At 39.6% G+C, this 27327-nt stretch overlaps 1 protein-coding gene across 2 annotated transcripts; it reads right to left on the bottom strand.

Moving 5' to 3' along the window:
- Positions 1 to 4301: 4301 nt before the first annotated feature.
- On the bottom strand, positions 4302 to 27024 carry BNIP3L (BCL2 interacting protein 3 like). Of its 2 annotated transcripts, none has more exons than XM_045998207.1 (6): positions 26848 to 27024; positions 19278 to 19461; positions 14315 to 14387; positions 9212 to 9315; positions 8921 to 9070; positions 4302 to 7111 (listed from the first exon to the last, which is right to left on the bottom strand). In XM_045998207.1, exons 1-6 carry the CDS (start codon positions 26945 to 26947, stop codon positions 7063 to 7065), a joined length of 660 nt encoding a protein of 219 aa, XP_045854163.1. In that variant the 5' UTR covers positions 26948 to 27024; the 3' UTR covers positions 4302 to 7062. The 2 variants fall into 2 exon arrangements, with proteins under 2 accessions (XP_045854163.1, XP_045854164.1); XM_045998208.1 differs by having other exon boundaries at positions 26884 to 27024.
- Positions 27025 to 27327: the final 303 nt, after the last annotated feature.

Here is a 27327-nt window from a genome sequence, read left to right as displayed (position 1 = left end):
CATATGACAAGCATTGTCAGTTCTGGGATGGTAGGAAATAAACACGATTTGGCGCTTCCCTGGAGGACCTCACAGCCTATCAGGAAAACAGACAAGTGTTAAAGAATCGTAATTCAGGGCAAATGCGGGTAAATGCCAGATGTTCAGGGGGGTTACTGGAAAGGCACCTAACCCGCCTGGGTGTGTGTGTGTGTGTGTGATGGCTGTCAAGAAGGCTTCCCAGAGGAAGTGAACTGTGAGCCTAGCCCTGAAAAGTGGAGGATGAGGGGTGGGAAAGATCCCTTACAGAGGAAAGACCACTTAAAAAGGTGACAGGCCTGCAGAACATGAAGGTATATTCATAATCTGGGGATGTGGTGGCAGGCAGTCATGGGGAGGTAAGGCTGGAGATGAGCAGGACCTGAAGAGGAAGGGCCTGACAGCAACTTTGGGAACTTTATCCTCAGGACAATGGGAAAGCGTTTAATGGTTTCGAGTGACAGTGGTATGATCAGATTTTAGTTTTATTTTACTTCCCACATAAATGGGAGGGGTAAGGAGTGGGCGACAGAATGCCAAGCAGACTCCCCGATGAGTGCAGACCCTGGACCTGGTGGCTTGATTCCACTACCCCGAGATCATGACTTGAGCAGAAACCAGAAGTCAGATGTTCAACCATCCGCACCACCCAGGCGCCCCTTGATTTGAGTTTTGGAAAGGTTACTGTGTTGCTTGAAAGTACAGAGCCCTAGAGACCAGCTGGGAAGCTCTTGCAGTGACCCAAGAAATGCTGGGGGTGGTGGCCTGAATTAAGGCAGCGGAAGGTGGGAAGCAGCTGCTGGAGCTGAGATATTCTGAAGGTGGAATGAACAGTCATGGTGACTAGATGCATGGGTGGAGGATTGGCAAGTTTCTGGTTTGGGCAATTGAGGGGATACTTATGTTCTTCACAAATGACACAAGAAGAGGGGTACATGGAAGGAAAGAGGAAGAGAGATGGGGAATACAAGTTCAAGAGGTGCTAAGTGGCCATGTCTAAGGGGAAGTTGGACAGAAGGGTCTGGAGCCCAGCACACACCTGGCTTGATTAGAGCTGCAGGCACCACTCGCATTTACCTGTGGGTCAGTGACCTGGTTGTGTGTCAGAATCACTTTGGAAGCACTTTAAAAAAAACCTGTCATTTGTTTCTTTATTAAATATACCACATTTTTTCTGTATTCATGCTAGGACTGGGAGTGGAGGACATCTCTGTTGAGGTGGAGCACAGGTAAAATTCACTGAGGTTGGGGAACTAAAGCTTTGAGTTTTTGTTTTGTGAGCATTTCAAAACATGATACAAACTGCAGAGGAGATAGGTATAACTTCACTAAGAGGTAACCAAATAATTTTAGTATGAATTTGTACTCCTTCCCTCACCCCAAGTTTCCAACCCCATTCCACTTAAGCTAACTTTAAATTTGCATTTCAAAGTCTAAGAATTGATCAGCAGCTTAACCACCCATTGGTACTTACTCAAAAACCCCTTGAAACACATCCAAATGCTCTTTTCAGTTATTTATAAAACTTGCTATTATCTAATAACTTCTGATGAACTGACTTCTCAGCTACAGAAATAAAACCTTTGTCAAAACTTTCCCCCTTGATTTGAATTCATAAGCTGGCTAACTTCATGACCTTTATATTTGTATTTCTACCATCCTGAAGTAAGAAATAATAATAAATGAAGCAGAGGACATCTTTACAAACTGATCCCCACATTCTAAATCAAGATTTCACTAAAATTTATAATTAGTCTATGAAAGCGGTCAACACTTTGAACTTCTACCCCTCATGAAGCAGAAGAGGTACAATTAATCATCTCTGGACTAAAACACATGAAAGTTAAAATGTCACAAATGGGGCCTACTAGTTTATTGAAGATTATTAACCATTTGTGATATGGAATGTTAGCTCACCTAAACTTAGAATTTATAGCTTTTTCCCTGAATTTTGGTTATCTTACCAAGAGGCATAAAGGAAACATTCAGAATAAACACGCACATTCTTGTTCCACTACCAAATACAAAGTATTATTTCTAGGATTCCATAATGTCTATACCTAATTCAGCCATTCTCAATCCTGCTTTTTAGACTGAACTGTAATTTACTAAGAGCCAGGACAGAATTAATAGGCCCCAAGAGATCAGTTAGTCCAATCTAAGGTGGCTGAAGCTCAAAAGCATCAAGTCGACTAGGCTGCAAAGTGGGGAGCCTAGTCTGGGTCGATTGGACTGATGTTTTTGGTTTTACTGGAGAATAATGGCAGGAGCAATTATAAGGCTTCAAGAATCTTATGCTTTAGTTCCAGTCTCCTTTCAGATCAGGAGATACTGATGGAGAACAATCCAATCTTCCTTCTGCATCTACACCATCTTCATCTTCAAAACCTAGTCTTTATAGAGAGAATGGTCTATCAGACTTGAATTTCCTCAATTCCTCATTCTTTTTTTTTTTTTTAAAGATTTTATTTATCAGAGAGAGATAGACAGAGAGAGAAAGATCACAAGTAGGCAGAGAGGTAGGCTGAGGCAGAGGGAGAAGCAGGCTCCCTGCCGAGCAAGGAGCCCGATATGGGACTCGATCCCAGGACGCTAGGATCATGACCTGAGCCGAAGGCAGCTGCTTAACCAACTGAGCCACCCAGGCGTCCCTCAATTCCTCATTCTTTTGCTCCTAAAAGACCTCTCTTGATGCTTGCTCGCGTACCTCTCCACTTCCCATCATGAATGTTTAGATTTGTGCAATGGTTCCAAAAGTCCCTCTCCCCCTTTCCAAGGTCAATCTCCCCTCTGAGTCCTTAATATAGCCTAACTACTCCCTTCGGTGTCTTACTCCAGTATTTTCCTGCTCCCTTGTGTCTTCCTTTTGTGCTCTTTTGTTAGACCTACTCCTATCCTATATCCGACTTAAGTAAACAAAGTATCACCTGGTTGCCTCTTAAGAAATCTTCCCTTCCTTTTCGTCATCTCCAGATTGAGAAAAGCCAGCACTTCCTTACTTGCTAGTCTTTCACTGACCCAATATAATCTTGCCTGGGACCCCTCTTTTGCTCCTACAGATCCTCTTTCAAGGATCAGTGGTGATTCAACAACCAAAATCAAAAGGTACTCTTCAATTTACCTCCTTAACCACCAAGTCTGACCGGACTGGCCACCTCCTCCCCTTTTAGAGGGGTGGTTCTCCTACCTTACTATTTATATCACTCAACCTTTTTGAGCTTCTCTTCTGCTCAGTCTTCAAATGTTGGAACTTCACTGTTCTCTCCTTTCCTCCTGGTCAAATCTTCAAATAGTATATAATACACATGCATAAATGCCTTGTGTATTTCATTTCCATTCCAGACCTTTCTCCTGAGTTCTAGTGCTATGAAAGAAGTGTCTACTTGTTAGGTTCCAACCAGGTTCAGGGTATTCAAAATTGAAGTCATCTTTCTTTCCTCCCACTACTCCACTTCTCCTCTTGTCCTCTCTTTCTCAGTTAATGGCATCAGTTGAAACTCAAAGCGAAAAAAAAAAAAAAAAAAAAGTGGGGGCAGGACAGGCACACATGCCTCTTCTTCTCTAAATCATCTTCTCACCACTGACTTTGGTTTTCCCTCAGATCTTCATATCCACCCTGGCCCAGCTGTCCCATCCCTGGGGTCACCCCTTGGGCAGGCCCTATTCCTTACCTAGAGAATCAACACTCTTAATGCCTCTGGTGCTTTCTCCTCACTCTATCAGGACCATCCACAACTTCATCTTCACTCATTTCCCTGCATTTAACCCCCCAAGGACATTCCACTAACTATAAGTAAGTTCAACTCCCAGAAGAGCACATAAATCTCACCTTGGTTCAACGCTAAACTACACTTTCAATTTCCTCTCTACCCATCCTGCTTTCCAGTCACAATGACTTTCCAGTTCTTTCTAGAATGTATTTTTCACATGTCAGTTTCTGCCATTTCTTTACAGGCATACTCTCGATTCCCTTTTGCACCTGTTGAACAAATACTTACTCATCTTTCAATACCTCTTCTGTAAAAATATCCTGATGCCATCTGCACCACAAAAGTTCTGAATGATCTCGCCCCATCATACTTCATACACACTTCCCTGATGAATAATATTTTATGGTGACGGTCTCCCTGCGAGTAGGGAAGTCAGGAGGACAGGAATAGCATTTGTTCCCATGCACCTGCAAACTGTCAGGCCCTCAAGTATTTGAGGAACTTAGGGATGGAAAACTTCATCTCTAAACTCCCAAGCCACGCACATGACATAAAATGATATGCTGAGAGAAGTTGTTTTGTGAGAGCTTTAATGGCACAAAATGTTTATAGCTACAAGTTATACATGTCTTGTAAACTGTATATAATGATACAAAGTGCTAACTAAATAGATGAAGAATGCATATCACTTTGGCTCAGTTAATTCCAATAATTTCAACAACTGGTTCACTTAAAAATTCACCCGGCTGGCTAAATCTTCAATTTTCACTTTTTAGAATAGTAAGTATTTTTACTGCAAAGTAACTTGTCGCACTTTTCAATGTGCAAGTTTGTGCAGTTTTGCTCATGATTCTGTTTACAAGTACTGTTAGCCAGTTTTCATCAATCAAGAAAAATGAAGGCTGCCTTTTCGTCCTCAAATTGTAAACAGGTATAAAGCTTTTTGAACATTAGTCTTAAAATGTCAACTGTTAATTGTCAAAGTCTCCTTTCCAACCATGCAATCTGTTTCTGTTCAACACAAATCTGGGTAGGAGCATAAACATGTATTCCGTATGTTAGAGCTATCAATAAATACTGCATGATTTCATCTTAGGAGAAGTTTTACTGTGATCATGTATTTATGTTTTAAGTAATAGTCCAAAATTTCACAGATAGTTTAAGAAAAAGGCAGAACTAAATTTATTTCCAATGTTGAAAAGAAATCATAAATATACCCAAGTTCAACCACACTACTCATAGAATTGCTATTGAATTTCAAAGGACGGCAATGTGTTACCTGTAAAAAAAAAAAGTTGCTCTTATTTTAAGGTTGATTTTACTTTTCCCTCCCAGGATACCAACTGTAATACAAGCTGCATACTGTAGCAGTTTAACGGTTTAGTTCTTTCACCTCTATCGGCCTTCCCAATTTTACTCGGGGTTTTCAAAATCAGCGGGCTGTCAGGTTCACTTTCTTTCCAAAGAAATCCAAGTATGAACACTTGAAATAAATAGGTTACAGAAGGCAAATCAAGTGTTACCAGGTTTGAGAATAAGATAGAAACAAGGTATAATAAAAAGATATCGAAAATTACCTAGGCATCAAGTGCTAGAAAGAAAACATAAAATGATTCAGAAAACAATTCTGGATATATCATCTTTCTTAAAGATAACCAGCTATGTTTATGAAAAAAGATAGTCAGAAATTAACTTTTTTGTTTAATCTGTAGGTTATTTTCTACTATAACATGTCCATTTTACAAAACTTAACGTAAAAGACATCTTCTGTCTTTCTGCAAACTGGCAAATCTGGTTGCCAGTGTTCTCATTCAAGGCAAACCTGATGCACTTTATTTAATGAATAAATGGCCAGTTTTAAAATTAACAATGGTTCTCTACATTGTCAAGGGTAATGTCTACATCATAAACAGTAATTATTTATATATAAAACATATAATAGTATCCCCTTCAGAGTCATGCTAGTTGTTCCAAAATCCAATATATCTACTTGGAATAACTGGTAATCCTGCTGCTTTCTAACAGTTTGGTCCTAAAGCTTCACATTTTAGAAACGAACAAACAATACAGAAACAGTCTATCACTGAAGGAAGCTGCCGAGCGCTCTGGGACTGCAGGAGTCGAGCACGACTGAAAAGATGGCCCCGGGAGAACGTGGCCGGTGCCCGGGACTGCCTTGGGAGGCTTGCGCAGGTCAACAGTAAAAAGGGAGAGATCCAAAGAAAACAAATGGCATCTTCTCAGAACTTTGTCAACTGTTCCCACAACCCAAGTCTGGTTTTCAAAATTGCACAAGTGCTTGAAATTACTCTGAAACAATTATCTTCAGAGTTTAAAGGCTTCAGAGTATAAGTGGTGCTTCCTAAAATAAGAAGCCTGTATTTATACCACAAATTGGAACTCATTCCAAATCCCCTTCTTAGAAAAGAATTTAAAAAAAAAACAAAAACAAAAACAAAAAACAAAACCAAAACTTAAAAGTCATGAAAAATTCACATGCAGCTAAAGCTAATAAACAAAAATACCAAATACACACAAATCCCCAAAGCGATTTTGTATAGTTCTAGGCCTGAGACGTTCCTTAGGAGAAATAAAGATTCTACACCATAGAAAAGACAGCATTACAACATACTACTATTAAAATCTGTTGATGTAGTTTAGTTCTCATTCTACTTCATACCCATCACTTACGTAGCCGGCCTCCTATAAATTAAAAGGCGCCATTAGGAGGCTGTTTAGACAAAACGTGGCTCCAAAGCTTGTTTAAAATAATTTTTTATTGCCCAGGATATTTTTATTCTTGTGTCTTGTTTTTTTGTTTGTTTTCTTTTTTAGTAACTATAAATTCAAGCTTAGTGAAGCTTGCTTTGTCTTGAAACAAAACAAAACAAAACAAAACAACAAAGCTGTTCTATCATTTGCTAATCTGATCTCATTTGAAGAGAGAGATGGTAGTTATCTTGCAAGTGTAAAATTTATACCATGAATGATGCAGGTCTAAGTCTGGTGGCACTAAAAGGAGACGATAGCATTGTTGACAAAATTATAATCTGCTGGTGGCATTTGCGGAAAAGAAGCCCTTGCAAATTTCTAAATAACAGTAAACTCTGTTAGGAAATTCTAAAGTGTCTTACAGGCCAAAAAGGGAATGAGGTTAGTAAAATGCCTCAACAGAGTTTGAATAAAATACTGGATTTGAGAGTTACTGGAACTTGGATATGTAAAAATAGGGTGGCAGGTTGGGTCATGCTTACAATGGTCTCAAGTTCAAATAAACTACTGTGACAATACACCACTTCACAGGTCACACGCTTTTCTGGGGCTATTCTTTCCTTCAGTAGGTGCTGGCAGAAGGTGTGCTGAGTCGCTTTCCAATATAGATGCTGAAAGGAAACAGAGTACAGAGTGTTTCATCAGTGTCAACGGATGCAAACCAGCTGTCCACAGGCCGAACTGCACCTAACAACTCCATGTTGTAAAAGACTCTAAAGGTGTATGTGCACAGTTCCCTATCACCCTGAAATCACTGCTGCCTTCCTTAAAACCAGTTACCAGGCAGCCAAACTGGTTTTATGTAATTACGTTTACTCATTAGGCAGGACTGGACAGCACAGGGGCAGTGATCAGATGAAGTAAAACCAGAGAGAACAGATCTCTCCAAATGACCAAGCACAGCCAACTTCCTTTGACATGTTCCCTTACAGTAGACAGAAAGTTCTACTGGTATTTTACATACAAAATACAGTAACATGCCAAATTACAAAGCTGCCAGTGCTTTATAGTGGGCTCTTAACTAATCATTTAACTCTTTAGGCTTAAAGTCTAATATTACTTTTCCTGCCAAGCAAGTATTTTACCATTAAGTAACATAAACAGAAGGGAAGTTAAAGAAAATAGGAAGCTAGTCCCACCAACCTCCAGGGTAATAAAAACAACGTTCTCAAATCCTTTTTTTCTATACTCATCTATAACAACAGTTACACTTATACCAGCAAGCGAGACAATCTGTAGACTCATGAAAGGAAGAGCTATTGGGAGGTATAAAAATCAAGTTCTTCAGGGCAAATGAACTACTGTGCAGTCAATACCGAAGGGGAATTTGAACTCCTCCCCCTGTCTGCCCTCACACCAACCTTTCAACACTCACATACTCCCTTCCTCCACAAATCCTTCCATCCATTCTGCTGTTTGTGATCATGGCCTTCACCATCACAAAAACAGATCAGGTACTCAGGAAGACAAAAGAAGTTTATGGGAAAGTCATGTATATGTTTCCATGTTTATGACTGTGAGTAAATCTCTCCCATATGCTGAGTTCCTTACAGGGGAGATAAGGGATCACAGAGCTTTTACATATTATATAGAGAAAATGATTCTTTGCACATGCACAAAGAGAGTAACAGGTATTGCTTAAAAAGAATAACATATATCTTATAAAAAGAAAAAAGCAACAACTAGTGTTTAACTCCTCCTTCAAAAACAGATTTCCTCAACTGTTCCATCAAGACCAAAAAAAAGAAAGAATTTAAAAGACAGTCCTAAAAAAAATTCATTATTTATAGGTAAATGTGGGGTCAACTTTAGAAGAATAAATGAAGAAAAGAAAAAACAGGATCCTGAACCAACCCTATCAGTTTCACTCAAGGACTATTCACTAGAATGGTGTATTTTCCCTTCTGGGGAAAAAAAAATGTTCAAATCAACCCTAAATTTATACACTTAAAGGTTAGTTTACTTTAAAACTTAGCTAATCTTGATGAATTACTAAATTCTATCCCTGAAACTAATATACTGAATGTTAACTAAATTGAACTTAAATGAAAAAATAAATAAAACTTAGCTAATCTTGAATAATTTATAAACAAGAAAAAAGGAAAAATTCAAGCACAGAAGAGCCCACTTAAAGATGACCATTGGTGGGAGTAGGGGAGTAGGGAGGGGGGTAGGGAGATGACCATTGAGAAGATTAACATGAATAACTTATTTTCAAATAAGAAAAATAAAACTCCCCTATTGAAAATGCTTACCAGTGTACCAATACTGTATCAGCTTCAATAATTCTTTTAAGCTCTCCCTATTTGCACTGAAACATTAAAAGCAAAACAAGCTGTTTCACATCTATTTCTTATGTCTGGAAACACAACAGGGGATGAAATGAAGGGAAAACCCATTAGGAGTCCACCAGTACTTACCCTAGGCCCAAAGCCAAAACATGAGAGAGGAAGAGAGATGGAATGAACACCTTAAGGAATTCTGCGGAGAAAATACCCCCTTTCTTCATGGCCCCACTTTTCCTCATGCTTAAAGAGACAGAGCGCTTAGGGTGTCTGAAGTGGAACTCCCTGGGGAAAAAAAAGCAGAGGCAGGGGTCAGAAACTCAGAAATGCACTTGCTGAAAGCATCCTGGGAGTGAGCAGGTCCACTGCCTGTGAGTGGGAATGGTGTCTGCCATGTCCCCTGAGAAGATATGTGCAAGGACTTACTTAGGTGGAATGTTTTCAGGTCTACTGGACCAGTCAGACACCCAGTCAACGCTTTTCTTCAACACATCAGCTTCTTTCTCTCCTTCTGCAACTTCTTCTTCTGACTGTGAAGAAGAATTACAACTTTAAAAAAGAAAAAAAGGAAGCCCAATTGTTCCCACTACAAAAGAGAAATCTAGACAGAAAATATACTAAAACTCCTAAGGTTGTGCATCAGCAATTTCCATGTAAGAAACACACTAGTTTTCTAAAAAGGCTGACCCAGTGATCTGAGATCAGGGCATTTAATATCTTAAAAAGAACCTGAGTGGGCCTCACTGTTGTTCTACCTAAGCATAGGATGTGATCCTGGAAAGTACACTTCAGGCTGTAACGTTCACTGAAATGTGGAGAGCATCAATAACTGTTGCATCTGGGTGATACTTACACAGAGGCCCACTGCAACATTCTCTTTACTTCTGTTCACACTCCAAACTTTTCATTACTAAAAACTTAAAAATCTCCAAAAGTATATGCTAACCAATATAAAGTGATGAGAAAACAAGTGGGAGATGCGATGAGGAAATAAGTAATAACAGTATTAATCATTTATCAAGAGATAAGCATCATTCTAAGCACATTATAATGCATTAATGATTTTTACTTGGCAACAATGCCATAAAAACAGAAATTATTAATATTCCATTTTACGGATGAGGAAACGATGACATAAGTGCCTGAGGTTCTTTAAGGAGCAAGAGATAAGGCCAGTATTTAAGTCTGGTAAACAGTCTCTTCGAGTCCCCAACTCCTAAGCGTTAGGCTTTACTTCCTTAGACAGATCACTATCTAAACATTTTCCAAGGTTTATTCAAAACTACTTAAGCTAAAAGACTTTGGAATCATTTATTTTATAATGACTTAGAATTTGACATTTTTTTCCATCAGGTAAAAGAAAAATAAGCCCTTTTTCTTGGTAATGATAACCTACAGTTTCAGGCCAAGAACAAGAAAATTCCCAATAGCTTCTCTTTCACAAGAACCCTCGGGAATGAGATGGTCCTAAAAATGAACAGTACTATTCCCTCAGCTTTAAGGAATGTGATGCTAGGACCTCAAACCCAAGGGTCTCAAAGCTAAGAACTATTTTGATTTGTTACTCTGCTTGAATAGGATTCATTCTTTTTGGTAGATAGCTATGAAATGCAGAGCTTGATATAACCATGTGGTTCTTTTTGACAGGGCTAGTTCTCTATGAACTAGGTGCCCCAGGAAGGTAGTTCAGAGTAAGAGGGGCTACCCTACCTCTAGAGACTATCAAACTGAAAGTTAAATCCCTGTGGATTTTTGCTGCTCTGGTAGTATCATTCTTACTTAGTTCTGCTGGACTTGGCAAATTCCACTGAATGACACAATGTAGCCTTTAGGATTAAGCTTTTTCCATTGGGTATTGAGATTACTCAGAATCATGAGTTGGCTCTTTTTGGAATAAATCTGAAAACGCCCTAAATCAAAAATAAGTTGTTACAATTTACTTATAGATCAGTTTGTGTACACACAATATCTGACTATATTCAGCACATTCATGTCACTTCTGGTCACAGTTTCCAACTCTGGTCTCGCATGTCTCTCCTTAAAACTGATCAAAGACTGAGGTTTAAATTTGTGAACAAGTTAATATTTCCTACTTTGCAAGAGAATGAAAATGTAGTAAGATTTTATGGCTTAATTTACTTTAAGATGATGTCATTTTCTCTCAGTTGAGTGAAGCAAAGTTATCTTTGGACTACTAGTAAAAACAAATTCCCCAAATCAGTTTAGAATGCTTACCTTAAGAACCAAGAATCCTATGCTATCCTCATTTACTACTGCTGTGTGCTTCCCTTTATTAATCTTAAATTTGCCAGTTTCAGGTTTTAAATTACCTTCCAATCCTTGGAAAAATACACTTAATATGGTAATAATGCACTTTATCTATAAATAAGATTCACACTTTTTTTTTCAGTATTTAAATTTATTTATTTTTTCAGCGTAACAGTATTCATTGTTTTTGCACAACACCCAGTGCTCCATACAATACGTGCCCTCCCTATTACCCACCACCTGTTCCCCCAACCTCCCACCCCCGACCCTTCAAAACCCTCTGGTTGTTTTTCAGAGTCCATAGTCTAAGATTCACACTTTTAACGGAATCAATAACCCTCCTCTGACTATTTTAGCCTGTTCTCATGTGCAAGTCTTTTACCTTCAAAGCACTTAATTCTCCCTCCATGGCCCATGTCAAGTTCTTTCTTGACATGGTCTCTATGTGCAGCTATTAAAACCGTACAGAATGGGGTCCATAAACCCCAGTTTTACCAGAGGGGAAAGGAAAGACATTTTGCTCTGTACCAGTAATAGTGAAACCCGACACTGCGCAGGCCCCTTAAATCCCAGAAACACACCACAAAAAGGACTTCAAGAGACCTAAATAAAACGGAGACTCCTGAGGACTATGGTCCTAAAAGTATAGTCTGAATGATCCTTTTCCTAAATGCATTATACCTTAGGCTTCCTCATACCATAACTCACCCAGCACATCTTAGTTCATTCTCAGGACCTTGTGAGCTCTCCTGAAATCAACCCCGTGCATGGATTTATTTTAGTAGAAGGCAAAGAGCTGCAGGCTCCGACAGCCCTAGTTTCAATCCTGGCTCTCACCCACTGGCTTTGTGATCTTAGATTAGTGATTTAATGAAGACAAAGCCCCACTTCTCCCATTTGCTCTCAGGGCTAATATCACCTCTTTCACTAGAATGAGAACACTGGAAGTGGGAAAAACCTTTTTTAAAAATAAATTTAGCACCTAGAATACTTCTAGTATGTATTAGTGTCTTTCCTTCCTCCTCCTAGAACAGGCTGAGAACATTCTCTGTTCCTTGTATAGACAATATATAAATTTTGTTTTATTTGTTTATTTTTAGCGTAACAGTGTTAATTGTTTTTGCACCACACCCAGTGCTCCATGCTGTAGGTGCCCTCCCTATTACCCACCACCTGGTTCCTCAACCGCCCCCCACCCCCCACCACGCCCCTTCAAAACCCTCTGGGTGTTTTTAGACAATATATAAATGTTTGATAAGAGCAATCCCATAACAGTTCTGTGGTAAATGCTTCTGTTTGCTAACCCTGAGCTTGCTTCTCGCTCATGAAAAAAAATCCACCCTCCCAAAACCCAAAGTTGTTAATTTTTAAATGATCATTTCTTCAATTTTAAAAAAGCAATGGAAAAGGCTTACTCTAAAAAACTTTTACTACAGTAAAAGTCTTACTCTAAAAAAACACATTTTTCTTAAAGGACTTAAAACTGCTTTTCCAAAGATGTACATGTTTATATGGACTGCTCTGATTGTTAGTATGGTTTATCCAACAATGTTGACGGTAACTAATATTCCTTTAGGTACTGATTTCTGAATTGGGACCACACGAGCAATACTATCATAATCTGACACAGAAACCAAAAATGTTGTATTTTCTAGCCTGACTTTCATAAATTCCTCTGGAATTCTAAGTTGGATGCAGTCAGCTCTACAATTTTATTTAAATTCAAGTATCAGTTAAGGCTAAATGTATACTGCCACTCCATGAATCAAGACAGCCCTTATGAGAGTGTTCCATTAGGTTGTTAGGTAGATTATTAGGGGGGAAATGTATGTGTGTGGGGGAGGGAGGTCTAAGATCAAATAAGCTTGGGAAACACTTGATTTAAACTAAGAGATTCTTCTACTGCAGGAATTGTCAGAGCCTTTAATGTGCTACCATGTGCTGTGACCACTGGGGATGGGGAGGGGGAGGAAGGGAACCCAGGGACTGTATTACTTCCACTTGACGTTAGAACTATCTTATGGAGCTTCCCATTGAGCAAATGTTTGTTTTGTAAAATGCTAATCTAGATTTTCAAAGTGTCCGTACAAAAGACAGTATGAAATGAGGACATCTTCCTCAGGAAAGACACAACAAAGAATTAATTTCACTTCTCTTCCTTGGGATTCCTTAGTACACTTTTGCCATGCAAACTACTATTTTCTTCTTCATTAGTTATAGCTTATACATGTGGCAAAACCGACATACATCAGCCAGCAATTCAACAACTGCAGTCAGAACACCTCTGTACACGACAGTCTTATCTATAATATAAAGCACATCATAAAATAAATTTATATTCAATCCGTAGATTTTCTAGGTTTTAGAGAACAGCACAGACCATGAAAAAACTGCAGCCTTCTGAAATAGAAAGAATACTGGGTGCACCACACGTTATCATGCACAGTATTTCTAGTGCAAAAGGGGAACAGGACACTATGCGGGGAGAATCCCACAATGCAAAGTTTCTGTCCAAAAGCATTTTTAACATTCCTTCCACAAATACTCTGCCAGCCCATGAACATGGTAGAGAGACACAATGGTTCTGGTCCTCACAAATTTGCACTCTGGCACTTTTAGGCGAGTCAACACATCAATACAGTCAAGGGCCAGCTATGAGCATTTTAAATCGCCAGTAACAATTACTTCTCGTAGATTTCAGAATACCAATCATTGTATACTTTCAATACTACAGCCATCTATTTTACTGACAACGTCAACTCTTAGTGAACTACATTTATCTTCTTTAAGGGACCGTGCAAAATTCAGATGAATATTCTCTCTAGCTGTTGAAATTCATCTCAAAAGTCACTGGTTTGCTGTTAGATGCAGGAAAAAGTTTTCACGCCCGATTCTACAACTTTCCTTTTCATTCATTTTGTGACCCTAAATAAAACATCTGTCTCAGCTTTCTATTTATAAACTCAAGAAGCTAGCCTGGAATACTGGAATGATACATTACAGACAAGAATTTTCTAATTCTTTTACAGTGAGAGGACCCCAAATTCTCAGCTGCAAGGCGTACAATGAGAGCTGTATCATCCCAAGTAAATTCCAAAATCAGAAACTAAGAACTTAAAACAGCTTCAAACTACTTTTTAAAGTTTTCTTACTTTTTAATATATTTTAGTAAAACATACTTATTTAGAGGTTCACATTCCTAATTATTTAATGTACATCAGAAAAACAAGCACACACACACACACACACATATACACACACCTGAGAGCTATGGTCCCTGCTGGTGTGCATCTCCACATCAAACATAATCTGCCCATCTTCTTGTGGGGAAGGGCTAGAAGAGAAAGAATTTAGCTATTACTTTTAATTCTCTTTTTGTCAAGTAAATTAACCTCCACTGGAAATTAGAAAATTGAACGTTACAACAGTAGTATGGTTTTGAAAAAGCAGCAATCAAAAAGTATTATCTTGACCCCAAAGAACAAATTAAATAGAGCACTCTTATACCCAAAATATTCTGGAACTTGGTGATGATGATTTCCTTTGCGAGGGTAATTTCTCTCTTTTAATTCTAAAGTTAAGTTTATTTTTATTCTATAAGTAAAGTTATAAAGATCTTCAAAACCAGAAACCTAATTTGGGGTTCTTTTTCTCAAAGTTCTTTCATCATTAAATAATTCATCATTAGTGTTTTCCAAAGCACGAAAGCAGTTTTCAGAGTCTAGTTGGCTCCCAGCCTCCAAAAGAGCTTCCTAGGTGTAATCTGAAATAGGCCCCCACACAGGAGGGCAAGAGGCAGACACTCCAGGGTGGTAGGTGGCAGCTTTAAACAAGGGAATTTACAGACCAGGCCTGTCTTGGAGTGACAGTGAGGTGAGCAGATCACACCCACCTCCCAAATTTTAAAAAGTATATAGAGGCCTTAACTGGGTTTAGTCACGTATGCCATTCAAACTCAACACCATGTTTCTGTCTCAAGGCTATATTCTTTTTTTTCTTTTTTAAAAAAGATTTTATCTATTTGACAGACAAACATCACAAGTAGGCAGAGAAGCAGGCAGAGAGAGGGGAAGCAGGCTCCCCGATGCGGGGCTCCATCCCAGGACCCTGAGATCATGACCTGAGCCGAAGGCCCAGTGACCCACTGAGCCACCCAGGCGCCCATCAAAGCTATATTCTTGAGTCAGCTTCTGGGAGCCAGGAAGACAGGTACAATGTACATTTCAAGGGCAGGGGAGGGAATGGGGAGCTTCCAATTGCCCAAGTCCAGCTCCAGGGTCAACCTGCAGTCATGTCTTCTTGAACACCTCTCCCAACACTCTTTCAAAGGGTCTTCAAGGTTAAAATTGTTTTCATGATTCTAGTATGATTTGCCTTTTTTAATTCTTATTCTATCATGTCTGTCATTCTTATTCCCATGTATCATGAAATTTTCCAAAGGCTACGTGATATGTTTTATCATTACAGAATGAATGCAAAAGCAAATGAGAATCCAGCTGTTTTCTATTAAGCCAGATAATAAAGAGATTTGCAAAAATGTAAAACAATGCCACTACTTCTATTTATTTATTTTTGGTTACGAAAAAGTCATTTTTCACTCTAAAAGTTATTCACACAGAAATGCGATGGGTTTTTTATTGCTAAATGAATACATTTTTAAATGTTTTAATTTCTAACACAATTAAGTATCAAAATATATAACCCGCATATACAAAAGATCTTTGGGGATCCCAGTAATTTTTAGGGATGTAAAGGAGTATGGAGACTAGAACCACCATTTTACTTATTTCAGAAATACTGGCTTTGAGATATTTCAGAGTGAATTATATAAGCTTATATACGAATACAGAACCTTCAAAGAAAGTACAAGATGTATTTCCAGAACCAAAATTTACAGATAAACTTTTACATAAAAACACATGATCATGAACTGTACTTGATGTGACAGATGAAAACAACATGGTAAGTTCTATTCTTAACCTTATCAATGACTGCTTGTGTAACCACAGCAGGTCATTAGATTTTCCACTCCACACCCCATGCTGCCAAATCTCATTGAAAGTAGAGATGAAAACTCTCCAGGCTTAACCAGTTCAAAGAAGATGTTATCTGTTAAAGCCCCCAAGAGCTCATATACAATGTTAACATATAGAGATGATGGTGAGACAGATTCAAAAATAAATAAGATCACCCAAAATGTGTCAGACTGATTTGGCCTTGGAGTCTCAGACTATTGTTAATTAACATAAAAGAGCCTTAAATGGGACAGCAAAAGAGAAAAGCTGGTTCTGTATCACACAAATATGTTAGTGTATTTAGACATTTTTTATTTTTATTTTTTTAAAGATTTTATTTATTCATTTGACAGACAGAGATCACAAGTAGGCAGAGAGAAAGGGGAAACAGGCTCCCTGCTGAGCAGAGAGTCCGATGCAGGGCTCGATCCCAGGACCCTGGGATCATGACCTGAGCCGAAGGCAGAGGCTTTAACCCACTGAGCCACCCAGGCACCCCTTTAGACATTTTTTTGAACTAGAAATCTCAGGCTAGAGCACAGAAATCAGATGGAAGGAGGCACTTTTACTGTCCTCAGTTTAATGTCATTATGCTCATATGACACTATTGCATTCACAGCCAGATATCAAATTAAGGGCCATTCTCACAGAGCCAGGAGTAGGTCAAGGCAGTAAATGAAATAGTCAAGAACCCTACAGAAGCACTGTTCCACTTGTACACTCCTATCACTGCACCAATCTCACTTAGAAGAGTACTAAACATTTCACTGGTGAACCGTTTACTAACAATTTGGAATGCATTAGAGCTTCAACCCTGGCTCCTATCAGAATTAGCTGGGGAGCTTTTAAAATACCCTCATGTCTCTACCCCATCCCTGACGACAGAATATGAACCTCCAGGGATGTGGCCTGTGCACCGGTATTTTTAAAAGCTCTCTGGTTTCCCTACTGTGTAGGTTGACAACTCCTGCAGTAGGGTAAAATGCAATACAAACACATAGGGGTTATCTTCTAATGACCACTACAGTGACAAAATGTATCCCTGGAATAATTTTTAAACTGAAAATATGGCTGACCATTGAGCATTGCAGGGCACTGGACCCACCCTGAACAGTTAAAAATCTGTGTATAACTTCTGACTCCCCCCAAACCTAATTACTAATAACCTGCGTTTGGCAAGAAGCCTTATAGATAAGAGAGTCAATTCACACATATCTTGTACATTATAGGCCTTATGTAGTGTATTCTTACAGTAAAGTAGGCTAGAGGAAAAAAATGTTAAAGAAACTCGTAGGGAAGAGAAACTCATTTACAGTACTGTACTAGATTTATGGAAGAAAAATCCACATGGCTATGCAGTTCAGACCCATGTTGTTCAAGGGTCACTATATATATAAATTAGCTCTGGGACGAATATCCAACAGCCTTAAAAATGCTTCCACCTACCAAAAACACTTCTCGACAACTTCAAATATAGAGATGCATGGCAATTCAAAGGGCATGAATTGTGAAGACATTTTAAAATGTTATGGTGCGTTAGCACAGAGAGTATTACTGAGCTGTAGTCACAGGCCTTCTCTGAAAGATGACCAGGAACCCATAGCCTAAAGATACAGAAGCTGAGGGATAGGGAAGTGTTCGAAAGCACGTGCCACGCCTTGCTTCATGTATTTAGGAACCTAACTTAAACCTGATCACAGGAAGGTAAATTCCTATCCCATCACTAGTAGAACTACAACCACAAGTGAAATAAGACGACCAGAAAAGCAAGCAGGTGCCTTTTTCTCTGCTCAATGACAACAGCAAGTGAACAACCGGTTAAGAGACACGCTGATACCAATGATCAAAGGTCATGTACTTGAATGCATAGTCCAAGTCTTACGAACAGGCCCAGAAGAAGCAGAAAACTTCAGAAACCCCTTACAAGTCCCATAATATAAAAGTAATTAATATAAACTTCAGTCTGAAAGACAGACAAATGCTGCTGCAACTGGAAATCATTGGGAAGCTGCTCAGCAAAGAACCATCTGCTCTGCTTCTGCTTATAACAAGAGCCATCTCAGGCTCCTAAGAAGCACAGGGACAAAGGCAGAGATGAGACGGGGTGGCGGGGGCGCACAGAGTGCCAGAGCCAGCAAACCGGTCCTCTGCTACCTTGGTAACATCAGTGGATTATAAGATATGTAGGAACTTCAAACATGACTGAACTCCTGTTACTCCTTTGAAACTTTTTCTGACAAATAAAATATGCTACATATACAATTTTTACAAAGTACAAAAATATTCAGAAGAAAAATATCCACAATTCCATCCCTTGGAGATAATCACTTTTATTTTTAGTACACATTTTTAAGTGTTTCCTCAGTCTTTGCCTTGTGCATCTGCATTTTCTACATGACTAATATCAGTTAACTCTTCATCAACCAGAAGATCATCCAGTAGCCCATAATGCTAACAGCATGGGTGTCACCCGTCTAAAACTGTCAAATATACCACCCATCCCTCCGGAAAAAATCAAAGCTTACACTGCAAAATAAATGAACAGTACAGTTTCATTTTACTCGTACATATCACTGTATCCTACTCTTTCACCAAAAGCAGCCCTTCAACAGTGGAATTACTTTCCCAAAGGCCAATGTAGAAAAATGAGATATGAAATAGAAGTTCCTCTGAAGACACAGAATGGCCTTCCAAATTAACTATCTCTGCAGACCTTGGTTGGTGTTTCCAATGATGCAAATACCACTATAACTTGAATCAACCTGCAGTTTCTAGGACCCAAACGTTTACTGAGTGTCTACGGCACACCAGCATGACGACTGTCAAGGGTACAAAGGAGATGAAACATGACTCCTGCCTTTTGGAGCCTCACAGTCCAGAAGAGGGGATAGATATGTAACTGGCAGAATATGATCTGTTAAATAGGCCATAAAGGAAAATGGGAAAAAGTTTAATACTACAAGTAAACATTTATGGCATTGATTTTGAAACTGATAAACATCAAAAAATGATACAATCTGAACAAGGAAATTGATTTAATGTAGTGAAAAACACCAGGCACTCAAATATTTGTCATTAAGCTAAATGATTTAAATACACATGCTGCAATAAACCAAGAGTTGTATTCTGTAAAATGAAAATGAAAGCAAATTTATTATTTTTTCTAATGGAAATTAACCTTGTAACCCATCTGTATGGATCTTACTTACCTGTCACAGTGAGAACTGGCTCTTGAACTACTCTGTCCTGATTCGTGTTGTGCATCCAAAAGAATCTTCTCCATGTCTCCATTGTGGATAGAGGATGAGGACGGTACATGCTCTAGCCCCCCATTTTTCCCATTGCCATTATCATTGCCATTGCTGCTGTTCATGGGTAGCTCCACCCAGGAACCTGTTGGACAAGTCAGATAGCTTAAGTTAACCACAGCAGAACCAAACTCTGTCATGTGCACACAGATGTGAATGTGGTGAATTCTGATAAGAATTTGGTCTGGCCTCAAAGCAAACGCAAGAGTATTCTGAAGAAAATAAATAAGGAGCAACAGAAGTCTAAAAATATATATAGTTCCTGTTCCTGAAGTAGCTCATGCAATCAACCAATTTAGAAGAAGCTGGAACTCTACAACTAGTATCTTAGAAAATGCGTCTTTTAGCCAATTTTCTCTCTAGTTAAAGCTTAGTTTATATATGATAAGCACTTACGGAAAACTTTGAGATTGCTTTTCAAAAAATAAGTGGCTACTTTATTACTACTTATCTTTACTATTCTAATTATATATGTTTAACATAACATATTTATGCATATTTTTTCCTATAGTCTACTTCAGCTATTTAGTTGTATCCTTCCCACAGATGAAATAAACCTATGGCTTAAAAATTTCTTAGAAGTCATCTAAATAAGTTAACTGTCCTAATCAGCACAATTAGAAGCTTCTAGAGAACTGAAATCCAATCATAAAATTTCCAATTTGTGTACAAATGTGCAACATAAAATTAATGCATGTAACTCTAATTAAATCTGGTGATAATACTAAAAAAATCTGAGAAAAGCTTTCTTTCTACCCCACAAATTAGTTTATTCCTTTCCTTTATACCTCACCTCTTTCTATCCTCTCCCTATGCACTAACCATACCTTGTGGACTTGTCCTTTCTTCTCTCCCACCACTTCCTACTTCCGAGGGTTTCACAAAGCCTTGTTGGTTTTAGGGGAGAAACTGTGCATCTGTACAGGAGACACTGAGGTTTTTCTCAGGCCAACAGTCAAAGAGGGTGGAGCCACAGGAAAGGGGACGTGACCCTGGTAATCTGGATAGCTCTTGAAAATATTTATTTATTGGCTCAGTGAGTTTACTGAACACATTACAGTGCTTTAATTTTTTTTTTTTAAAGATTTCATTTATTTGACAGAGATCACAAGTAGGCAGAGAGGCAGGCACAGAGAGAGGAGGAAGCAGGCTCCCCTCTGAGCAGAGAGCCTGATGCGGGGCTCAATCCCAGGATCCTGGGATCATGACCCGGGCAGAAGGGAGAGGCTTTAACCCACTGAGCCACCCAGGCACCCCATACAGTGCTTTAATTTTAATAAGAATTGGTAACAGGAGCCAATTCACAACAAAAACAAACACTGCTGAATTTTCTTCCTAATTTCCATTCTGTATAATAAATTTTATTTTATAAAACATAACCAAGCAGATTGATAGGGCCATTCCTCCAAACTCTCAGCAGAAGCATTAGAGTTCTGTGGCCAAAGAGTCTTCCATCAGTAAATCAAAACCATCACCAAAAGAGACTCAAACCCTAAAATGCACTCCCAGTGAGGGGAGGACTACTCTAGATCCAAAGTAAACTCAACATCATCCTTACCGGAAGGAAAAGCTCAAAGGCAGACCTGGGTGGAAATCTGACTCCACCACCTAGTTTTTGCCTGTCTTTCTGAGCTTTGGTATTCTCTGTAAAACAGAGATACAAAAATACAGATCCCTAAGAGCTGCTCTGAGGATTAAACATAGGACACAGGTAAAGTACCCAGTAGGTGGAGATATTTAGCTATCCACTAGTTAAAAGAGCTTACATTTGTCAAGTACTTAGAATAGCGCTGGCTAAATGAATATGAAGTCACCCTTTCCTTCTTTTCCCTCTCGGGCAGTCCCAGTGTGTGTCACAGTCCCATAACCACCGCCAAATCTTTGGGACTGTACTGCCAAACAACACAGTTGCAGGACATCTCTGTGACTTCATCCTATACACAAAAATGGGCACAGACTAGACAGAACTCAAAATGGATTAACAAGTTCAACTAGCAAAACTAAGACAGAGTTAACACTAACTAAAGGTAATTTAACTAAATACTTAGAGTGCCTCTGGAGTATATGAGAAATATGCCAAAGCATCCCTAAATTTAGAGTTCTGCAAAGTATTTTAATAGAAAGAGACAGAAAAGGAAAGAGGTATATGATAAAATTTTCTTTTCTACTCATACTGTTTTCTAGGATTGTCAAACTTATTTTAAACCAACAGAATCCGTTCTTGTACAGAAGACTGAAGTGTAAAATAAACAAAACAACCCAAAGACCTGAGCTGCTCTGGTAGGAGAAAAACTAAGGAACCAGGAGTTCATGATGGGTCTCTGTGGAAGCCAGTCTTCTCTTAAATATAGCTAATGTTCACTTCAAGTAGCTGATCAAAGAGAAAAGTGCTGTAGCAGTATTAGCTTTTCCAGACCTTACTTTTTTGAAGGACTTCCAAACCAATATCTAAATTCTACTTTCTGCATTAAAACGCATGAGCAATTATAACCTAGGAACTTGAGAAGACATACCTTGAAAACCTTAGTAAAACTGATCTCTGTGATTAGCTTCATACCCAGCATAACTGAAGTCATTTCTAATTAAGGCAGACAACATTAATCTGGCATATACTAATATGGTGGTTAAGAACAGAGAGTGAAGGCAGACTCCCACTCTAACACTTACAGCTGTTACATCCTAGACAGGTTACTTAACCCCTTAACAGTTTCATCATCTGTAAACTGGGCATAATAATTACATCTACCTCATAGGATTGTGAAAAGGCTGAAATGAATAAAGCATGGAGAAAAATAAAGAAGGTCACTAGTATATGGAAAGTGCTATGTGTTCGCCACTACTATAATTATATTCTGTATCTTTTAAAAAAATATCTTACTGCAAAAATGTGTTTCTTGAAAATAAACATATAAAGTAAAAATACCTCTCCTCCCAAGCTCCCATTCCTATTCCCAAAGGCTACTTTTCAAAGGTTCCTATGTCAACTTCCAGAGCTTTTTCAATGAAATACAGTGCTGTTTTTTGGTTTTGTTTTTACAGAAAAATTGAATTGTACTATACATATTTTTCTCTAAGAAGCATTTCTTTCTTTTCTTTTTTAAAAGATTTTATCTATTTGAGAGAGAGAGAGTGTGCCAGCCTGAGCAGGGGGAAGGGCAGAAGGAGCAGCAGACTCCCCACCAAGCAGAGAGCCTGATGCAGGGCTTGACCCCAGGACCCTGAGATCATGACCAGAGCCAAAGGCAGATGCCTAATCCACTGAGCCACCCAGGGGCCACTGTAAGAAGCATTTCTTACCTAACAGCTTACAGATAGATGTCTTTCAATGTCAATGTGTATTACCTTACTTCAAAACAAGTGCTTTGCATTTTATCTCATACCATACTTTAACCATTACCCAAATGTCAAGGTTAACCATTACCCAAATTGTTTCTAATATTACGTTATTTACAATCAGGTCTTCAATAAATGATAATTTGACAATGTGCATTAAGACACCTAAAAAGGGGGGTGCCTGGGTGGCTCAGTGGGTTAAAGCCTCTGCCTTCAGCTCAGGTCATGATCCCAGAGTCCTGGGATCGAGCCCCGCATCGAGCCCCATCGGGCTCTCTGCTCAGCGGGGAGCCTGCTTCCTCTTCTGTCTCTGCCTGCCTCTCTTCCTACTTGTCTGTCAAATAAGTAAATAAAATCTTTAAAAAAAAAAAAAAGACACCTAAAAAGGTAGACTTCCCTTAATAATTCTCTTCCAGATAGATATCTATGGCCATAAACAGTACTGCACAAAAAGTTATGCACACAAATTATTAAAACCTTCATTTTTTGACTAAGATGGGAAAAAATAAACTTGTCTTTCTCAATAGATGGACTACACATGCTTTTCATTACCTAGTTCATTCCTGATTTACAGCCTCAGAATTTCTTGATGTTCTAACTCCACCAATTCTCACAAAGTCCCCTTCTACTTGGAAAGGAAACAAGATATGAGAATTGTGCTGTCCAAGCAATACAAAGTAGAAAAAAATCTGAGTGAATTCTCTTCCTAATAATCAGACTTTAAAATTAAAAACGACAGGCTCTCTCCACTATAGTAAACACTACTTAAAACTGAAAAGACCTCTCTTACGCCAGACTCTACACATACACAAGACATGAGATATATTTAAGTGTTTGAGAATTCCTAAGAGATTTACACTTCTACATTTTGTAATATAGTATATTGTGAAGGTTGGCCCAGTAATTGCGAAGGAGGAGGAAGTGGGAGGGCTGAGGGGTAGAGGAAGGGAGAGAAGGAAGAAGAGTAGTTTTCATCTTTTTCCACAACTTTCCAAGATCCCATGTATAACTCTTATCCTAACCAGGGGTAACACATTTCATTATGTCTGATGTTCTTTCCTTAAAGCCTTTATTTTATTTAAAGTACTGGGTGCTGGAATCCAGACCAAGAACATTCACCAAAATTCTTCTTAAAAAAAAAAAAAAAAAAAGTTGGGTGCCTAGGTGGCTCAGTGGGTTAAAGCCTCTGCCTTTGGCTCAGGTCATGATCCCAGGATCCTGGGATGGAGCCCCACAGTGGGCTCTCTGCTCAGCGGCGAGCCTGCTTCCCCGCTCTCACTCTACCTGCCTCTCTGCCTACTTGTAATCTCTCTGTGTCAAATAAATACATAAAACCTTTAAAAAAAAAAAAAAAGTTGGTCATTTTGCACAAGTGGATACTTACACACCAGTTACTTATGTATTCAAAACAGTATCATGAAGCAGTGAAGTCTCACATGCCATAGCCTTAAAAGCCTTCTCACCATACTGGGAGAGCAAGTACATCACAGCTGAAGATGTTTAAAACGGGGGGGTGGGGGTAGGCTGCACTTCCTACATTAAATAGTACTACCTTGATTTTTCTTATATTACCTACCAACTTATATAGCATAAATGTATACAGATATTCTTACGTAACTTGTTAGTTTTCTTAGGAATAAAACTGAAACTGGAAACTGGAAAAATGTTGTTTTAACTTTGCCAGTAGTTCAGATATTTATCTACTGATTTTGTAAGGAAAATGAATAGTTTCCTGATGGTAAACTAAAAAAAACAGTCAGAGAAAGGTTTCATTATTCCAAATATTTCAAAATTTGCTGTAAAACTGTCTTGACCCCTGAACTGAAGAAAAATCCCAAACCACAGATAATCTGTACAATGAGTTCATCTCCTGTGTTTCATAGTTATGCAACTTTATTCAACAAAGAACTTCAACTTATCAGCAATTTGGGTAGTATTAGATATCTGAATAAGTTGTTTTGCCTAGTGCCCAAAAATCACTTGAAGGAATCAGTAAGGCTTCTTGTTTTGTTTAAACCACTGTTGTATAATGAACTGAAAACACAAAATAAAAGACAAGAGGGGAGAAATTAAATATGGCACTAGCTAAAAGGTTTTCAGTAACTTTTCAAAGCTCACCCTACTCAAAAAAAGTACTTTCTATCTAGTGGACTTCCCAAAGCCAACATTTTGGTATCACACACTGACTAAGTGTTCTTCCACTTCTGTTAAGGCTAATACAAACGTAGCAACAACTGATTGACCAAAAACATCAAATACCTCTTATGGCTATCAGATACAGAGATAAACAATCACAGACAACTTGACCTCATTTGTTGTTTTTGTTAAATGGTCAAAGGAAACGAAAATTCCTTTTTTTCCTGTGAAATCATGTATGCATACTAACCAAACAGCCAACTTGAGAGTACTGCAGGAAAATGATGAGTACAATCAAGAAACAGTACACTAAAGAGAGCTAGATAGGCAGGTCACCTCTGTACATAAGGTAGAATAACCTACTGGGAGAAAAGGAAACACACATTACCAGGGGATTCTGGGCTACTATCAGAGAGTAAAAAATCTCAGCTCTAAGTCCTAGTCGCCTGTGAACTTGAGACAACATACTTTACTCTTGCTCTCTTGACCAGTAAATAACAGAGACAGTAAGTTCTAAAGTGTCTTCCCATTCTATTCCATGCTTCTAAAACAGTATGCTAAAAATGGTAAGCAGTGTTTTAAGTGCACATTAAATACATGAAGCAAATGTTTAAAGACACATAAATTAATCCTTTCTGTGGGAAATAACATATAAATCTTAAATTCCAGAACATAAGTCACTTGAGTTTCAAAAACTCAACATTTAAGAAAAATTTATCCATCAAAAGATGGAACAGCAGTAATAAGCAATGAAAATATCTTAAAATACTCAAATTCTATCCCCATCTTGTGGGGAGGAACTCTTCCCTAAAATAATTTTTAGGCCACGTTGGAACACCTCCCTCTTATGAAAGAGATTGCAATGCCTCTGAATGTCATTTAAGCATCCAAATGATTTTTAAACGATTTCATCTTGCCATATGCTAACTGCCCCAACTGCCTCTTTCATGAGATCAATTACAGAAAGGTTGGGCAACGATCTTTCCAAGAAAACTGAGCTTTCAAGACAACTGGGAAAAACCTTAGGACAAGATGTCTGAGCACCAGAATGTTATGATAAGCAATTGTAGCTGGTCGTAATTCAAAATATTGCACATTAACTTCCAAGCGCCCAACTGTATCAGTGCGGTTTTAATCCCGTCTCTGAACATTTATTGCCCCATATTCCATAATTTATGCAATCTTGCCTGGTTCAAGAAGATGTTCACAAAGGTCTTCAGGGCACACAATCCCATCGTTTCAAAACCAAAACCAAAAAACTCACTTGGGCCAACTCTCATAAAAAAAAAAAAAAAAAAAAAAAATTAACAAAACAAAACAAAACACTAAAAAAAGTAGCACAGCCTCCTCACCCCCACCCCCAACGTGAAACAAGTAACCACTAAATTACCAAATGATTTTCCTGACCAGCCTGTGGTAACAAAGGAAGGGAACTGGAGGGCTTACATTCCGAGCCCTAAGGGGAGGCCGACCCAGAGAGGTGGGGTCAACCCTGCCAGGCGCGAGCCCCGCCGCACACCTGACCGCCAGCGCGTCCTCCCGCCGCCCCCTCCCCTCGGCCCGCCGCCCGCGTCCATCCCCCGGCGTCCCAGCTGCACGTCCCCATCCCTGCCCACGTCCCCTCCGCCGCCCGCTCCGCCCACCGCGCTCCCCGCGCCCCCAAGGCCCGCCCCCCCCGCGTCCCAATTGGCTACTCTAGGGGGGCCCACCGCAGGTGGGATCGGCTCGCCCCCTTCTCCTCCCACCCACCAGCCCTCCCCAACTGCAAGCCCAAGCAGCCCCCCGACCGAGACCCAGGAGGGAAGGGAGACGGGCCAGAGGAAGACAGGATCCACTACTCCTGACAGGTGACGGGAGCTGTCAGTCACCCGCACATCCTCAGCTTCGGCCAATGGACTGCCTTCTCCTCCCGCCCCCCGCGCAGAGCTGGCGGCGGCGGCCGGAGCAGCTCCTCCCCCGCCCCCCCAACCCTCCTCGCCGAGCCCACCGGCCCAGCACTCACTGTTGAGGCCGGCTGGCGGGGGCAAAGGCTGTTCACCTTCCTCGCAGTTGTTGTTGTTGTTGTGCGGGGGCGGAGGCTGCTCTACTAAATGAGACGACATTGTCAGGTGGCTGGAAGGGCTTGCGGCCGCAGCAGGACCGTCTCTGGTTCTCCGGCAGCAACACAACAAGCCGAGTCCCCCGCCCCCTTTTCTGCGCCTGCGCAATCCCTCCCCCACCCTGACGTCAGGGCCCGCTCGGGCCACGTGATGACAACACAACAAGCGACGGGGCGGGGAGGGGGCGTTCCCAGGCGAGCTTCAGACCTGGAGACGCGGGAGTCACGCTGACACGCGCACCTGGAATGAATTCTTGCGTGTCATTGTACTGGCCTGATGGAGTGACTTATGCTACTGGAACTGATATAGAGGTTAGGGAGAAATGTGTAATGAGGAAGGGTTAGCTGCTCATATTTGGTACACAAATCTCCCACAGCGACCTT

This window comes from Meles meles, chromosome 2 (genome assembly GCF_922984935.1).
Source record: "Meles meles chromosome 2, mMelMel3.1 paternal haplotype, whole genome shotgun sequence".
NCBI lineage: Eukaryota > Metazoa > Chordata > Mammalia > Carnivora > Mustelidae > Meles > Meles meles.
This window is presented reverse-complemented; position numbering and strand designations above follow the sequence as displayed.

Excerpts from the sequence above, each read along its gene's own strand:
- BNIP3L (XM_045998207.1), bottom strand. The coding sequence starts at position 26,947 with ATGTCGTCTCATTTAGTAGAGCAGCCTCCGCCCCCGCACAACAACAAC. Across the intron at positions 9,071-9,211 it reads CCTGAAAACATTCCACCTAA|GGAGTTCCACTTCAGACACC; the intron begins GTAAGTCCTTGC and ends TTTTTTCCCCAG. Across the intron at positions 7,112-8,920 it reads GTTTTGGCTTTGGGCCTAGG|CATCTATATTGGAAAGCGAC; the intron begins GTAAGTACTGGT and ends GTTTCCTTTCAG.